General features: G+C 37.4%; 2 protein-coding genes across 2 annotated transcripts; one reads left to right on the top strand and one right to left on the bottom strand.

Annotated features, from left to right (window-relative positions):
- Nucleotides 1–248: 248 nt before the first annotated feature.
- On the top strand, nucleotides 249–4408 carry LECT2 (leukocyte cell derived chemotaxin 2; the record flags this gene model as incomplete). The annotated part of the gene is made up of 4 exons (XM_081093247.1): nucleotides 249–294; nucleotides 1059–1155; nucleotides 2966–3111; nucleotides 4242–4408. The coding sequence occupies 4 exons, from the start codon at nucleotides 249–251 to the stop codon at nucleotides 4406–4408; spliced, it is 456 nt and encodes a 151-aa protein (XP_080949373.1).
- Nucleotides 4409–11859: 7451 nt separating this feature from the next.
- On the bottom strand, nucleotides 11860–17796 carry LOC308518872 (F-box/LRR-repeat protein 21). Its single transcript, XM_081090657.1, has 4 exons — nucleotides 17430–17796; nucleotides 16857–16979; nucleotides 13105–13276; nucleotides 11860–12790 (listed from the first exon to the last, which is right to left on the bottom strand). Exons 1-4 carry the CDS (start codon nucleotides 17793–17795, stop codon nucleotides 12147–12149), a joined length of 1305 nt encoding a protein of 434 aa, XP_080946783.1. The 5' UTR covers nucleotide 17796; the 3' UTR covers nucleotides 11860–12146.
- Between the last annotated feature and the right edge of the window lie 232 nt (nucleotides 17797–18028).

Below are 18028 nucleotides of genomic sequence, written 5' to 3'. Positions count from 1 at the left end.
TTCCAATAAAATTAGCTGCTTCTTCAGCTCAGAAGCTTTTATGTAGGTCCTGCATCTGAACCAAATAGCTAGCCATGGGATATTAGAATTTGACTTGTTCCATTGTCTCCTGTTAAAGAAATGAAAAATGCAGAATTCTAAGGCTAAATAGCTAGAAAATATTTACTCAGACTTGCATATTCTTCAAAGAGAGTGTGTAGCCATTATAATTATCGAAGGAAGAAGCATCACAGGAAAATAAAAGCCACATGTTTTCTTCAGGAGTCCTCCTTTTGGCTGCTTTGATTTCAACTGGTAAGTCAGACACAATTTTAGAATCTCAGCTAATTTGTAAAAACTTATTTCAAGGATAGATTTAAAAGTCAATAATAGCACAGTCACAACAGAAACTTGTGTATCTGGATATTAAAAATGCAACAGGAAGAACAGGGGGTTCTCAGTGACGTCCACCGAATGCTCTGGTTCTTTCATGAGGGAAACAAAAGTGGAATGGGCGGACGTTAAGAAACGCCTTTCAGTTGCGGTCTAGAACTCAACTGGAATGTAATTAGAAGATGAAAAGTTTGTGTAAGAATATGACTTAGAAAATTCCTGATGCAGAGATGAGTGGGATTAGGATTTGATTATTGGGACTAGCAATAAGGAAACATTTCAAAGTTACTTAAGAATTTCTGGGGTTATTTCTTTAAATAAATCAACCTGTTTGATTATTTTCTTTAAACCCATGCCAAACAATGAACAAAGAAAATTCGAAAAGCACACTTTATGCCATTTATTAGTGGATAATCTGAAACTATAATGATGGAGGTTAATGCCTATCAGCAGACACACTTACAAATAACTCTGTATGTCATAAAATAGACTTTTTGTGGCCAGAGAAAAAGCCAATTTTGCATCTGAACCAGGAATTAAAGGAAGAGCTTACCATAAACTATAGAATGTTAGGGACAAATTATAGCAAAAACAGTATTTTCAGAATCCACTGAAGACTTACAAGGCAAATGGAGGTTGGAAATACGTAAGAAAGGAAATCTGCCTCTCATGTTTCTCCTTTTCAGTGCTGGCTGGGCCGTGGGCTAATCTATGTGCTGGCAAGTCTTCCAATGAGATCAGGACATGTGACAGCCATGGCTGTGGCCAGTACACTGCCCAGAGGTATGTTTACCATATGCTTTCTGGGCTCTCGACCTCTTGACCTCTTTGCTTAGTGTGCTTGCCTTATGTTTCCTCAAGTGCTCATGATCATTTCCTCTGACAACAGGAAAACTCGGAGATGAAACCAGTTACATTACTGTCTTTGGAGCAACTTCCAAGAACTCTGCTTCAAGTATGGGCTCTGAATTGGGAACAGAGTGTGGAATAAGGAAAAGAGGAAGGGGGGCAAACAGTGTTTTCCCACGTTGACTTAGTTCACCTGGTTTTTCCAAGGTGAAAATCAAGCATTACTATCCCATTTATAGATGAGGAACTTGAACAGAGGCACCAAAGGGCTAAGGGACCTGCCAAACACAGCTGGAGGTGAAATCTGAACTAGGATTCAGGCCTCAGGATCTTCTTTCCATCAAACCACAGTGTACTACTAACCCAGCCTCTGGGAGCTGAACACCGGAGGTGGCCCTAAGCAGGCAATTTATTTCAGACAATGAGGAACAGACTTGTGAATTTCCAGTAACGTACAGTATCACCTCGGGAGTACCACTCTCTGATGAAATAGCTGCGTGTCCAATTGCATTATTAACCTCCACCCCCATTACTAGTACAGTGGAACTCTCACTTATACAGATAACTAGAGGCCCAGTACACGACATTCATGCATTTGGGGGGCTGTCCCTCAGCCTGGCCTGCGTCCTCTCGCAGTCCAGGACCCTTTGGGGGATGTCCACCTGCTGGCTTAGGCCCGCTCCCCAAAGAGCGGGCCTATGTCGACAGTCAGACATTCCTCTTGCAGTCTGGGGCTCTTGCATTCCATGACCCCTCACTCCTTACCACCTGCAGCCTTGAGCCCGGCTTCTAGCTGAGCGGCATTCCCCCTGTGGGAGCACACCGACCACCAGAGGGCAGCTCCTGTGTTGAGTGTCTGCCCCCTGGTGGTCAGTGCTCATCATAGTGACCAGTCCTTCCGTCATTTGGTCGATTTGCATATAGGATACTTACAAAGTAACCTCAAGCACCTGGAGATATACCTAAGAGATGGGAAATATGGAAAAATGGCCTCTTAATTGCCAAAATTAAGACTCAATTAGTTCCTACCCTAAAGTTTTGCACTTGACTTATGTAATAACTTAATGGCTCTTCACTTGGAACCTGCTCAACGTTGCTTTACATCATCTAACAATCCTGGTGAGTCTGAGTTTTCAGGCAGGAGCCTATTAGAAAGGAGAAGAGGCTGGCAAGAGCGGGCATGCTGACAACAGTGAGGACTGTTCGCGACAACCTCAAGAAACCTCACAATCTGGAAACATTCTGTGTTTGTGCTACATGTACTTTAATAAACACAGGCAGCATCCCTCACTATATTGAAATAGCACGTACAGTCAATGATGTTTGTAATAACTTCTGGGTCGCTGAGGGAAAAGCACGACTAGGGTAACCTACGATTCTTTTATGACAGGTTCCCATAAAGAGACAACTCTTTCCTAGGTGGTCTATATTGAAATGTACTCATATAGATGGCTTCATTTCCCCAAAAGGCCATATAATAAGAATAGCTAATATTTTTAAAGGCTTCCCAAGTGCCAAATACTATCTTAAGTGCTTTAATCTTTACAACATGGTTATTACTACCTTCAGGGAAGGAGGTTAAAATTGGGCAAAACAGAGGGAGGAAACCTGGGACATCCTATTATGCTCTAGCAGCTTCAGTTGTTGATACCCTGGCCTGGGGACAGAAGGCCGGCACCACACTCCTGGGCAATAAAGCTCCCAGGGCAGTTCCTAAGTCTCTTCATTCTTATCTGCATCCTAGAAATCATAGGCCTCACCAGGGTGTGGACGTCTTGTGCTCTGATGGATCTACTGTGTATGCACCTTTCAGTGGAATGATTGTGGGCCAGGAGAAACCTTATAAAAACAAGAATGCCATCAATAATGGTGTCCGGATATCTGGAAGAGGTAAGAGGTGGTGTATATGTCTGGGACACATACGAAGATGTTGGATATTTATTTATTGAATGCATAGCCCATAATTGAAATTTCATACTTCCTTCAAGATGATAAAACCTACAACATAAAGGACTTGGTGTAGCAAACTAAAACAGCTTAATGCATTTCCAAAGATGTTACACTGGTTTCCTGGAGTCATCTGCTTTTATGCACACACTCCATCTACTTCTCTAGCTGACTGAGGGCTTTCTTCCTGTGGCCCATGTGGTTTTGCTTAACAATCTATAAACAAAACCACTTTCAGCAATACTATCATGAATACATACTTTCATTTACCCAAATTCCACAATTGGAAAATGTTGGCCTTTCTCCAAGAGTTGACTGGGAAATATTTACAAAGCCCTCTATATTCTGGGTAAAGCTGTCATCATTGGATTTAGCATTATAAATTGTCCTCCTTTGTCTTGTTTCAATGCTTTTGGCCTGAATTCCACTCTCATAACATGATCATAACCCTTGCTTTTCTTTTTGCTTCTATTTTCTTGGCAAATATCTGTCCATTTCTTAACTTTTAGCCTTTTACAATTATTGTTTTTCTATACAGCATAGAGTAGGGTTTTCCTTTCCAAGTCAATAGAAAATTCTGTTTAATAGATGAGTTAACATTTATAGATAAAACATTGTCATACTACATTATAATTATGGTATTATATTAACTCAATTTCTCTATATGGTGGGTATTTAAAATTTTTTTATTTTGGTATTTAGAAAGATTTGTATTCTTGTGCCAGTTCTTTCCATTTTTCCTTGTCTTTAAAGTCTAACAGTTTAACTAGAATATGCTTTAGAGTTAACATTATTCCAGGTCAATATTCTCAGTTATCTAGTGTTTTTCTGCTATTGTTTAATGCTTTTATTACATTGTCATTTAAATTTATTCTTCCTAGGGCATCTTGCAATTTTTGTCTTTATTTCTGATATGATTTTGTCATTTCCTTCTACTCCCCCATTGAGTTCAATCAACTCTCTTTTCTTTTTATGTTTTTGTGTGTGTGTTATTTCTGTAATTTTTTAAAATTTCTGATTCTAGGCTATTAAAACCCAGATAATGAATAATTTTACTTCTTCTTTTCTTTTAGGTTTCTGTATTAAAATGTTCTACATCAAGCCAATTAAATATAAAGGTTCTATCAAGAAAGGAGAAAAACTGGGAATTCTGTTGCCCTTGCAGAAAGTTTATCCTGGCATACAATCCCACATACACATTGAAAACTGTGACCTGAGTGATCCCACCGTGTACCTATAAACGGAAGACAGATGACCAGATCATCAAGATAGAGAGCCATCTTCCTAGAACCTGAACGCATATCCTGCTTTCCAAGAAAACTTATGTTCAAATAGAAACATGATAAGTGCAAGGAAGAACACAGTATTTTGATTTCAACTCACTGCCACTTTCATGTTTTTTTATGTCAACTAATTTCTCATGGCTCTCTGAACTTTTGGTAACCTATATCTGGGGTGGTGGCTTTCCCTTAATATTTCTTAGTCCTAAATACGTAAAGTAAATATGTAAATTCAAGTTAGTCCAGACTGCATTTTTAATGATTCTAAAACTAGACTTTTGCTTAGGGGAAAAAAAAAAGCCTTAATCTGTATTTATGGTAAAAGAATAGAGGTTTGTACAATGCTGGACACTCATACATACTGAATAGGTATTAACTGAATAAATTGGAGGCTTTTTTTGAGTTAAGGTTGAGGAGAATTTCAGCAATATCCTTAGGTTTGTCAAATTGGTTGGAGCATGAGCTGCTTGCATGAATAGAACAGAATTCACTGGTCTTTATATTCCCACATTCCCACATTCTATATAAGTGGTAGATTTTCTAAGTTAATGAATAATGGCAGCCTAAGAAAATATGTAATATTCTAGATTTCAGTATGATTGCATAACAAGGCGTACTAGAAAGAGAAAGAGTTCTATCCTAACCTGAAGTATCTCAGGGAACCAAGACAGTCAGCCTCATCTAGCCATATGCGTCTGATAGCTACTTATTTCTACACATCATTGTATACTAAATTATTACTTCTTGGTTATATTGGCAACAGGTGCCAACGTGAAATAACCATGCAAATGTTCAAAGGACCAGAAATAATTACGGCTCCCTAGAGTTTAGTCTGTCAGTAAGAAGTGAATAAATTGAATTCATCATTCTGAAAATATCCTTCATGAATTTTTTGCTTAAATCCTTTTGGAGTGTAGTAAACTCCAGTAGAATGACTCCATTCTTAGTGTAGATATGTTAGAGGAAAATGAAATTAATTGAACTTACTTTACTACTGGTGAGAAGTGGCTGCAGTTGTATACTAACTAGGACATAGGTATAAGAATGTTCATGACATCACTATTTATCAGAGCAAAACCTGGAACAACTCAACTGCCCATCAACAGTGAGACGGACAAATAAATTGTGGTTATAGAATGGAATATTACATAGCACTCAAAATAAATAATCCTCAGCTAACGACAAAATGGATGAATCATAGCAATATTCAGTAAAATCTCGATATAACAGGCCATTTCGGGCGAGGGGGTGTCCGTTATATAATAAAGTAGGTTTGCTGAATGCATATGTCAAAACGTTGACAAATTATTTAGTTTACTTGTCTTTCTTCTTTTTTTAAAAAAATATATTTTACTGATTTTCCACAGAGGAAAGGAGGATAGTCAGAAACATCGATGAGAGAGAAACATCAATCAGCTGCCTCCTGCACACTCCCTGCTGGGTGTGTGCCCGCCACCAAGGTACATGCCCTTGACTGGAATCGAACCCGGGACCCTTGAGTCCGCAGGCCGACACTCTATCCACTGAGCCAAACTGGTCAGGGCTACCTGTCTTTCTTATGTAGACAAATTTGTGTAATTAAAATTATGCATTTAAAGTTTAATTTCACAGAAAAGTTTTCTGTATGTAGTATAGTAATTTTAAATTTATGCTGAGTAGGTCTAGTAAAAGCATGCATTCACCAGTCAGCACTAGTAAACAAATGCACACAGCTGGGCATGGCTTAGCACGTCGGAACATCAGCTGGCACACGTTAAAACTGCTGTATAAAGTTACGCCATGCTACAACAGAACTAATTACCACCCATGATGATTACGTGCTAATCGTTCACTGAACATTGTTTTTGAGCGGTGACTGTTGGATTTAAATATATAGACTATCGTTGTAGATATGCAATATTTATTTATGTTGGCAAAATTTCTAGTGTTTTTTTCCAAGATATGGCCTATTTGTTAAAATTTGTTAAAGATAACAGTGAATTAATAACAAAAACCAACCTGTTAATTTAATTGTAAGTAAATCTTGGTTAAAAGCATTTTAAAATTAACAGGGTGTTAACTTTCACATATGACATATGAGCCAGGAATTTTGTTCATTAAATCTGAAGTTTGTAAAACGAAGGTCCACAAAATCGAGGGTTTACTGTAATACCAAGGTTAAAAAAAAATCCAAAAGATCAAATATAGCATGAACACTCTTTTTATAAAGTCACAACAGTTAAAGCTACAACATAATTTTTAGGAACACATAATTATGTGATAAATATATTTAAAAAAGAAATCAAACAAATAATGAACACTAGTTACCTAAGGACTTGATAGGACAGAAAAACTCTGGCAAATTTAAGTTACTATCAATGCTGTAGTTTTATAGCTGGGAGGTGATTTCATGAGTATTTATTATTATGAATTATATGTTATAGATATACTAGGACTTGCAGAGGGGTGGCCAGGAAAAAGTGTCAATGATGGTTCTCAGATAGTTTAGAGTCTACACAAGATATACCCAATAAGATACTATTCTCTACTGTGTTACACAAGGCTAGCAAATTAAGAATTCAATTTAAAAAATGAAAACTATAACCAGCACTGCTTGGTTTGATAACCTACCTTATTTATCTCCATAGTGCCAAATAACTTTAGATTGTCTCTAAAAATTACATTTGTTTTCAAAGGACAAAAGCTATGTTTCCATTGAGAACATAAAACAAGAACGTAGCACAGACTTTAAAGGCAATTTTTAAAGAGCTCTAAAATGTTTAAATAATGAAATATATAGCCTTCTAAATACTTAACCTTCTGAAAATGGTTTTTTTAAAAACCAGACTCGTTACCTGGATGGAGAGCTTCCGCAAGATAGAGCAAGAACTGTGCCTCTGCCTAGCATTCCACAGGCACGCTCACATCTGTGAACGGAAATGCAGACTTTAGACTAAGAACTAGAATACAGCGCCCTCTGGTGTATTATAGCAGAGTTTTGTTTTCTTTTTTAATTTGTGTCAGGTTTGAGTGTCACAATGTTCAGTATAAAGTGTTATAAAGGTTCAAATGACAGAGAAGTAAGAGTACTGAGAACTTATTTTTCCTTAGTGAAAGAGATAATACTTAAAAATTGTGGTGTCAGGTATTAAGTTCATTGACTATAAATAATGTGAACAAAATCAATTTTTATTTTGAAAATGTTTTTAAGTTTTTTGCAGACAGGTAATTTAATGGAAATATAAGATAAGTGGTCAATTTAAAGGGCCAGGCCTACAGAGGGAAAAATTCTTATATCCTGTGACACTTGTCACATTTAGTAGCATATCAAGAGCAATACATATTATTTTAAAATCTGCCCAAATTTCTAGTATTTAGCATAATACAAATGAGCCCATGAAGGTTTTTAAGGAAGGAAAAACAAAAATTTGAGAATCTTATTTTTATGTCTTTTCAGTGCAACCTACATTTACATTTCGCCTACAAAATTATTCTAACTTTTCCAGAACCCTTTAGCAAACTCAAAAACACCAGTTTAACATGAAAAAGTTGCTTAGACAACTAAGATACTTTTAAAAGCCTAAAGCCCCAAATCCATCTAATATCAAACTCTTTCATTTATCTAGAATCCTCTAATCTTAGGCAAACAGTACTTTTCATGGACTTCCACAGTAAATGGAGACATTTTCATTAAATGAAGCATCAAGAATACTCCATATTTCCTTGTCTTGTTTTTGGTTGTCCTAAAAATGTTTGCTCTTCAATTTGCCAACCCAATAAGACCAACCGGGGTCATTTAATTGAGCTGATGAGTTTTACTCTGAGTTTTGCTCTAAGAGTCTCAGTTCTCTAGATTCAACTACTGGGCCACTGAAGATCATATTTACTGCAGCAACTTTTCACTCAAAGTAAAAGAGGGCACTTGTATTCATTATCTCTCTATGATGGTGAACTATGGGGCGAACTATCATCAGGGGTGAGCTAAACTCTCCCTCGACCTCCCTTTTCCTCCAGTCCTTCTCTGCTTGCTTCATTATCCTCTAGTGCAAACACCACTGGCACTCTATTACCTTACCATTCAGGCATATATATATTTTATATATTCTTTTATTGATTACCAGAGAGAGAAGAAGGGAGGGAGAGAGGAGAGAGAGAGAGAGAGAGAGGAGAGGAACATCATCAATTGGCTGCCTTCTGAATTTCTGCGTGCCCTCTACTGGAGATCGAGTCCACAACCTGAGATTGTGCCCTGACCAGGAATCAAAACAGCAGTCTCTTGATTCCTGGGTCGACACTCAACTGCTGAGCCACACCAGCCAGGCCAGGGATATATATTTTTTAATACCAGATTTATGTCTTCAGTATGTCCACCATTACAATGATCTCCAACCAGTTTGACCCCTCCCTCTCAGGCCATTTCCTTTATGTTTGTTTGTCCTGCTATTCTAATCAGACTTAAATTTCCCTATTATTTGCTGTTTCTGCACTCTAAGAGAGTGCAGAAATCTTAAGCTATGGCTAATATAATTCTGCAATAATAATAACTATCTTTAGGAAACTGGTTTTATTTTTCAACCAGTACTATCAGCTCTAATAGCATTTATTTAGTGTGCACTAATATACAATACACTGTTCTGAGAAATTTGAACTCAAAAGTAAATGAAATGAGATGACTGTTCTTACAGAACTCAGTGACAATAAATGTGGTACAGTGGTTAGAATGTATGCATAAGCAGTCTCTAAATAAAGGAATATAAAATGTGCTATTTATCACATTGTATTCTGATCTCCTAATAGGTGAGAACATTTTTAAATGTTTTCCTGATAACAAAAGATTGTTGCAGAGTAGCTGGAAGCTCCATCCACTTGCTCCCAACCCCAGAGCAGATTGCAGCTGAACTGCAGAGAAATCAGTTCAAAAATCAGTTAAAGAGCCGCTGATCTAAAATACTGAGAGCAGAGAATACAGAGGAAAGACAGGAGGAGCCCCTTGTGCAAGTCCTTGATATTCCCACAGAGTACAGTTCCACTGGGGGAAGGGAGAGCAGCTCAGGGCAGGGACATTCAAGATGCAAGACCCAAGGAAGACCCAGTCTCTGGAGGCCCTGCCCACTGGACTACTTGGGGCTCTGCCCTGCAGAGCTTCAGACAAATTGCTGAGAGCCAGGCAGGGACAGTGACTTGGCTTGCACCAGAGAAACTCCCAGGAGGTCTGGGGCCAGCACATTAAGTGGCCAGCTTCAGACAATGTCAGAGCAAAATCCAGCAAGGTCCACAATCAGCAGATACAAAGGGTGAACCCACATCTGTGTAACAGTTGGCGCAACATGGTCGGGGTTGAGCCTCACAGTCAGCTAGCCCAAGGGCTGAGCCCACCCACAAACAGCAATCAAGACCTAATTACAACAGGAGGGCCCACATTACCCACACAAGAGGCATTCCTAGAGCACCCAGCTCGGAAGATCAAGGAGACTATACCACTAGGCCTCACAAGACCTTACGGAAGGCCACCCCATCAGGACTGGGAGTCGTAGCAGTTCTATCCAATACACAGAAACCAACACAAAGAAACAGCAAAAATGGGGAAACAAACAGGCCCCAAATGAAAGAACAGGAGGACTCTTCAGAAAAGGAGCTAAATAAAATGAAGGCAAAACAATGTATCAGAAACAGACTACAAAGAATACACAGTTTTAAGAATACTCAAAAGCATGAAATAGGACATAGAAATCATGAAAAAAGAAAAAAAAACCCCAACCAGAAATGAAAAACAACGTATCTGAAATAAAGAATACACTGGAAGGAATAAACAGCAGGTTCTGGGAAGCAGAGGATTAAATCAGCAAATTAGAAGATAAGGTGGAAAAAAGTCAGTCAATCAGAGCAGCAAATCTAATGATCAAAATAAACTGACGAACAAAATGGGACCAGAGGCATGGATACATGGAACAGACTGATAGATCTTAGAGGGGAGAGGGGTAGGGGAACTGGAAGAGATTAACCGAAGAACATATACCACATATGCATAACCCAGGGGTCCTCAAACTACGGCCTGCGGGCCACATGCAAATACAAATATTGTATTTGTTCCCGTTTTGTTTTTTTTTACTTCAAAATAAGATATGTGCAGTGTGCATAGGAATTTGTTCATAGTTTTTTTTTTTAAACTATAGTCCGGCCCTCCAACGGTCTGAGGGACAGTGAACTGGCCTCCTGTTTAAAAAGTTTGAGGACCCCTGGCATAACCCATGGACACAGACAATAATGTGGTGAAGACCTGGGGTGGGGCAGGGGCTGGGTCGGGGGCTCAGTCGGGGGGGCGGGAATGGGGGATATCTATAATAATGTTAACAATAAAATATGTTTTCCTGAATATTTAAAAATATTCAAAACTGGAAAATAATAAACATATTTCTAATTTTCTTTTTAATTTTATTTCTAAGAATTAAATTTAAGATTTGCGGGGGGGGGGGAACAAGTTTGAAAAAGGAAGTACTTAAGTAAAATGTACTGAGTGCCTGTTATGGTGCTAAGTATTATGCTAGATGCTGGGGACACAACAGTGAATAAAACCCAATAGTGATCTTACACTGTGAAATAGAATAAGCAGAAAATCATACAAGTAAGTGGCCAATTACAATAGTGATACGCACCACATGGAAAGCCACAGAGTGCTGAGAGTCATAAGACTTCCCTGAGGAAAAGACATCCAAAGGGAAGATCTGAGGGGGCAAAGAGAGTAATCAAAGTAGAAAGAATTATATGTACCGATGCCTTCTGACTAAAGGGTGCATGGCAGTCTGAAGGACCTGAAAGAGAATGGGAGCAGAAGGGCAAGGGGCAGTTTGGTGGGGAGAAAATGAGAGCAAAGTATGAAGAAGCCAGGTCTTGTAGTATCTTGAGGGTCATTTTAAAGGTATATCTTTATCCTAAAGTTAATACATAGCCATGAAGGAGCTTTGCTGTGTTACTGATTAAATTATAAGATCACTGTGCAAAGGACTGGCATCATTTCAGACACATAGTAATGGATCAGTAAACACTGATTCCCTCCCAGACACTCTGCAAAATTTACCTTTTTAATTCAGTAGTGTATTTAATCAATTAACACAGTATCTTCATAAAATGAATTAATATTATTTCACTTTAGTTTATTATCAATTTTCTCCCAAGTTAATGTAATAAAGTAGAATTCCAAGTGTATTGGAAATTAAAAGTTGTTTATTAAATCATAATATGATCTTACATAGTACTAAAAACGAAGTATAATTAAGTCAGCCTCTATATCTATATTTTGATTTTATTGTTTTTAATACTAAATATTTTATAAAATATATTAAAATTAATATGAAACAAAAACAACTAAAATAATATAAAGTTGTAAATGGCATAATTTAAGGGAGCCTAAGCTCAATATTATAAATTTAGCAAGGTAAAATATTCCTTCAAGGAAGGCTAAGAAGCTTATCTAGAAACTGTAGTTTTTTGCATATCAACTAACCACAACATACTCTCTGTGCCCTTTTACTAAAATTTCTGGCTTCTCAAATTTCTTGTAGTTTTTCTAATGTTTCTGCTGCAACCTATTAAGACAATTTACAAATGATGAAATATTTTACCTAAAATATTTTAGCAATGCATCTTAAAATTTACATTTGCATAGACTGAAAGAAGCTCATCTTACTGATTAAAAAATAGTTAAGAATCTTTGGTAGTCAATTACCAGACAGGCATGACATCAGGGAACCATATTCTTCCCAGGTGTTTGGAGACTTCAGTGTGAATTTCATCAAGGCTGTAATTGTCATCAGGGATCAAAACTTCCTCCATTATAGATAGCTGGGTTAGCCTTCTCCCACACAGTCTTACAAACTCAATGAATGCACTGCAGTTAACTTCACATTCACTGAGGCCCAAGGCTGTTAAGTTTTTACAGTGTTTAGCAACACAAATAAGTTCATCATCAAGAGTCTGAAGACCATTGGCACATACCACTAACTCAATTAGTCGGGGACAGTTCAGACCGACCCGTCCTAGAACTGCTTTGCTTACTGAACGACCAAAATAAAGGTGAGTGACAGGGGTTTCTTCCTTGAAGAATGTCTCAAATTCCTCTTCATATAAAAAGAAGTACATAACGATATTAACTCCAGGGGAGTGTTTAATAAGTGCATCCCAACTTTGTTTTTTAATAGAACAAAATTCAATTTGTCCAGGATTTTCACTCACAACATCAATGCGAAGATGCTCAAAGTTAACATGAGTCTCACTTGACAGTGCCAGGAGGAGTTCATCACTTAGCATGTAATAATTCAATGCCAGTTCTCTAAGGCCTTGACAATGATCAGCTACACAAAGGATTCCTGTGGGAAATGGGGAAACATTCTTAAGAACGAAGATCATACTAACATTTTTGTCAATTTACATTAGTTATTAGTCATTATTTACTAAAATAGCAAAGATACACATAAATATATATATATATATATATGTAATATACATAATTACAATACTCTTAGGAGAGGCAATTCAAGCTATCTCTAGCTTACAGATTAAAATTTCTTTTATAAGAGTTTAATAAATTATGTTTCAGAAGCATGTAGTTTTCAATAAGAAATTGCATTGTTACTATTACTATAAAAAAACATCATGCAAGCTTAAAAAATATATAACCCACCATCAGATGAAACATGAGGACAGCTACTCATTTTTAGGAGTCTTAGAGTATCGCTGTTATTGGCCACGAGAATCTTCAGTGAGGGGTCATCCACGGGCGTGCCTTCGATTTTGACCGAGGACAATGATTTTGAGTTGACAAAAATAACTGTAAGTGCTGACACAAAATGCGACTTGCACAGCAATAAGAAAAAAAATTATGAAAACATTATTTAAAGATCTACCGCTTCAATCAAATAATTCATTAAAACTATTATATCAACATATGCTAATAATAGCATAGTAAAAGGCATCAACATATGACTGTTTTTCATAATACCATTAGCCAATAAAAGATATTTTTATAACAAAGTGTAGTTTTTTAAATACTTTTATAATTCATAAATGGAACAGTGAGAAAGGAGAAAGTTTCAAAGATTTCATAAATATGTCTTTCAATTATTTCAATCTTCAGGATTTAGTTTTCAATATTAAAAGGATATAATTATGTACATTATAGTCTGCCAGCCAAATCTAGTCCACAGTCTGTTATTGTATAGCTCATGCGTTAAGAATGGTTTTTACATTTTTAAATAATTGCAAAAAATGTTTTTTTTCTTTTTTTAAAATATATTTTTTACAGAGAGGAAGGGAGAGAAATAGAGAGTCAGAAACATCGATGAGAGAGAAACATCGATCAGCTGCCTCCTGCACATCTCCCACTGGGGATGTGCCCGCAACCCAGGTACATGCCCTTGACCGGAATTGAACCTGGGACCTTTCAGTCCGCAGGCTGACGCTCTATCCACCAAGCCAAACCGGTTTCAGCTACAAAAAATGTTTTGAAGGTTATTTCATGACATGTGAAAATTGCATGAAACTCTTTCAGTGTCCATAACTAGCTACTGTAACACAGCCATGCTGCTTCCAGTATGTATTGTGTACGTTGGCTTTCACCCTGTGCTAGATACGTAGAGTTGATAGCACTGCAGCAGTAGGGTTGTAGTAAGACTGTGTGAGCCTAAAATATTTATTACCTGTGCCTGTTCAACTCTTGCCCTAGAAGAAATATAATTCTTATCTGGTTTATTCACTCCTATATAGCCAGCACCTAAAATAGTATCAGGCACATAGTAGAAGGTCAACAAATATTTGTTGATGAATAAATCAATAAATGATGCCATTCTTTAGGGATATGCTCTTTGCTGGCAAATTAAAAGTATGTTTTGAAACTTTCTGTTTTGAATATTGACAAACTCAAACTTATTTATAGGTTGAACTCAAAATGGGTGTAGTTTTAAGTTTTCAGAAGTAGTATTTTTGGACATGGATAAAGAGTCTGGAAACCATATCTAGGCATGATCACTTTTCCTTTTTCAAAATCTATTTGGATTTATCAACGGTTCTATTGTCCCTTTTAGAATGATCAAATTGGTTCTAAATCATAATTTATTTTAAGAAAACTTACTGACTTATACTAATTAAGTGATTTACAAATTTTTAAATAGCAGATGACTAGACCTCTTTGCAAAATTTGATGATGCCAAAAATTGTTAGGAAACATAAATAAGGAACTCCTTTTCGTTAAGAAATATAAGGTTTTTCCCCCTTTTAATCAACTCTCCGTGGACTCTTTCAGTCCTGAAGGACACGGTTAAGTATTAGAGTACAGATTCCCCGTTTTTCAAAAGTCTGCTTTACACCACTTCACCTTTACAAAAGACCTACATTGGTACCTGTTTTCACGAACCGAAAGAAACCCGGAGTATTTCACTGACATGAAAAAAGGCAACAAGCAGAAGCAATGCTCAGCATCTGATGGGCAGCGAGTCGTAGAGGCAGCGTGCACCCTGAGCAGGGCCCTGGCCCGCCAAGCTCCCTCTCCAGCAGCCACACAGCATCTCAGCATCAAGCTGCCACACTTTGCCCTGTGTCTGTGGGCACCTGTGCTTCATTTTAATGTGTTTTGTGCATCCGTTAGTAAGACGCCTCCTGAGGTAATAGCTTCTTCACTTTATGCCATTTCGGCTTAAAAAAAGATTTCATAGGAAAGCTCTGCTTTTGGATAGCAGGGAAACCTGTACAAATTTATTATAGTAACAATATGTTCTTACAGCACTTTTTATATCTAGCAAAATGCTGTACTTTTATCTTATTTTCCCTTAGTTTACAAATGAAAAACTGAGGCTTAGAGAGATCCACAACCCCCGTAGAAGCCACAGAGCTCATTTTACTATAGAGGCAGAGCTTGACATTTTACTACAGACGCAGAGCCTGCTCATGGCCGCGGCCTCTCTCCGGTGTCGGCATCAGCTTATCTAGAAGCTGGCTCTTAAAGCTGATGTGTAACATGAGAGACAGCTTAGAATTTAAGAGTTTTAGGCTCATCTGATCCATAGTTTATAAACAAGAAAATAACTATTTAGAAGTAATACATTTTCATCTGATTAATTGTATTACTCTAATCCCCAAATGACCCATTTTTCCCCCAGCACATCTCTTAAAAAGATAAACAAGCTAGCAGAAATGCTTGCTAAGAGAGCCATGACCTAGTTTATGAGGGAGATGTTACTATTCCTCTATCCTCTTCTACAGGAAAGTTTCCATCAGCCCGTTTTACTGACAACCATAATTTAGTGCTCATTACGTAGCAGGCACTATCCTAAATCTGGGTTTATCATGGTAAACAAATTAGAATCTCTGCCTTCAAGAGTTTATGACTTAGTCTGGGGAGAAGAGAATAAACATGCTAAATAAGTACGGTATTTCCAAGTACTGACGAATGACATAAAAACACTAAAATGTTATAACAGAGTAGAGAGTAGCTGGAGGAACGGGTGTTTTAGCAAGTGGTAGAGGAAGGCCTCTCTGAAAAGATGGCATTCAAGCTGAAGAGAAGGCAGTCACTGTTTTTTTTTGTGGCAGAGACTGCTGGTTGCTTCTAACCACGATTCATCCTTTCTTCTTTGGTAATCTAGTCCCAACATTTAGCTGGACACATTGCCACCCAGCTAAAAGACTTTCCTAGCCTCCCAGAAACCTGGTGTGGCCGGCCATTGGGCTAAATCCTGGCCTAGGAGACGAACAGAAGCATCATGCGATACTGTGGCTAGTCTCCCTGCAAAGGAGAGGGCATACCCCCCTTCCCCACTTGCTCCCATCAGCTATCTAGAATAAGGACGTGATGGCTGCGGCTCAGAAAGCCGTCTTCAACATTGAAAACGAAGAAATGCCTTGGAGAGAATGGAGTGCCTGGAGGAAGCCTGGTTCCGAATAACTTCATACCAGCTGTGGACTGTCTCACTAGGGATTTCTTTAACGTAAGAGAAATAAACTTCAGTCATGTGTTTTAAGGCACGGTTGTTTTGGAGTGTCTACTACATAGATTCAAACATCATCCTAACAAATATAGTTTATTTAGTCAGATATTATACTGTTCCACCTCCAAAGAGAGACTCCAGAGTGACAGGGAAGACACCCATTTGCTGGCCCTCCGTGCCCTTTATTCAAAGTAACTAAGTAAACAAGCGCTTGAAAATCATATCATTAACTTTGTATTAATGATATTTACTGGGGAAACAATGACTAAAATATACCTAAAGAATGAAACCATGAATAAGCTATTTCAGCAAAAATAAGTGCTAGTCAACAGAAAATTGCTTTAAATAATTCTTTGAATACAAGTAGAATATTGTCTGTTTTTAGGAAAAGAATCCTTTCTGCCAGTTTGGCAAGAATTTTAGTATATCCTACAAAAAAGCATAGCATCTTTACCTTTGACATGTTCATAAAACTTGGCTTGGCTGTTGAAATCAAGCCCAAGGTCCGGATAGAACAATTTACCAGCTGAGAAAGTATATTACAGGCAGCTTCTGCTGACTCAATACTACCGTCAACCTAAAAAGACAATTTAAATCTTAATCTCATGAAGGTCAAACTTATTAGAAAGTTACGGACAAATACTTATTTAACAGAATTCATTTGCAAAATTGTATTTAGCTTTTGAGCTATAAAGTAAACTAGTATTTTTTCTTCATACAAAATGTCTCATAAAAAAGTAAGGAAAAGAGAATATGGAAAATTAACTTTCTAAGCACTTCATACTTTCAAATCTTTTACAATGACCTGAATTTTAATAATAGCACCCAGGTGAAGGAAACTGAAGTTTAAGTTATTCGATTATAGTTCAAGTTCTACATCTCAATCTATGCAAATAACTACAGAAAAACAGGAAATAGTTTGAGATAAAATTCTGCAAAATTCACTCACTGCTTAACATAAGAATCTAGGTATTAAAAATATTGGTAAAATATGCCATGGTTTCGATGTAATGCTTATTTTTCTTACCTTAAAGCTGACATACTGGAGATGGGTAGCATGCTTTTTAATAATTTGCTGAATGAGATCAGGATGAGTGGACTTAAAATATGAAGTAGCTGGCTGATTCAGTTCAAATTCAAACTTTCTCCAAAGGTCAGGAATATGAAAAACTTCATTCCATCTCCTACAGACGGAAGATGCCCGGGCCCGATCTATTAAAGGAAGATACTGAAAAATGTGTAACACTACATGAAGAGGCAAACTCCCCCAGTCTGGAAGAGCAGTGTACATAGGAGTCTGGTTGAGAGAAGAGTAGAATTCAAGTTTTGACTGTTTCATTGCTGGTGACGACTGGCCAATTTTATTCACAACAGAGAAATTGCGCCTCTTCATTCTGTAAACATTAAAAAGTATGACGTGATCATTTTTCCACATTCTGATTATGGGTTTGTGCTCTAAGTGTATAGCATAACAGTTTAAAACAGTGAAAAACAGTTTAAGACTATTTTAAAAGTAATCTTCCATTTTTATGAATTGATGAGTGCTGCTATATGCTGAGGGTACAGAGATCAATAAGAGGGAACCTGTTCTCAGAGGGCTGTGGCCAAATGGTAAAATGCTGTGAT

This window comes from Myotis nattereri, assembly GCF_964212035.1.
Source record: "Myotis nattereri genome assembly, chromosome: 5".
Lineage (NCBI taxonomy): Eukaryota > Metazoa > Chordata > Mammalia > Chiroptera > Vespertilionidae > Myotis > Myotis nattereri.
This window is presented reverse-complemented; position numbering and strand designations above follow the sequence as displayed.

Coding starts and splice junctions, on each gene's coding strand:
- LOC308518872 (XM_081090657.1), bottom strand. CDS start 17,795: ATGAAGAGGCGCAATTTCTCTGTTGTGAATAAAATTGGCCAGTCGTCA. Junction 16,980..17,429: donor TCCAGTATGTCAGCTTTAAG/GTAAGAAAAATA, acceptor TTGTCTTTTTAG/GTTGACGGTAGTATTGAGTC. Junction 13,277..16,856: donor GTTTTATGAACATGTCAAAG/GTAAAGATGCTA, acceptor TTGCTGTGCAAG/TCGCATTTTGTGTCAGCACT.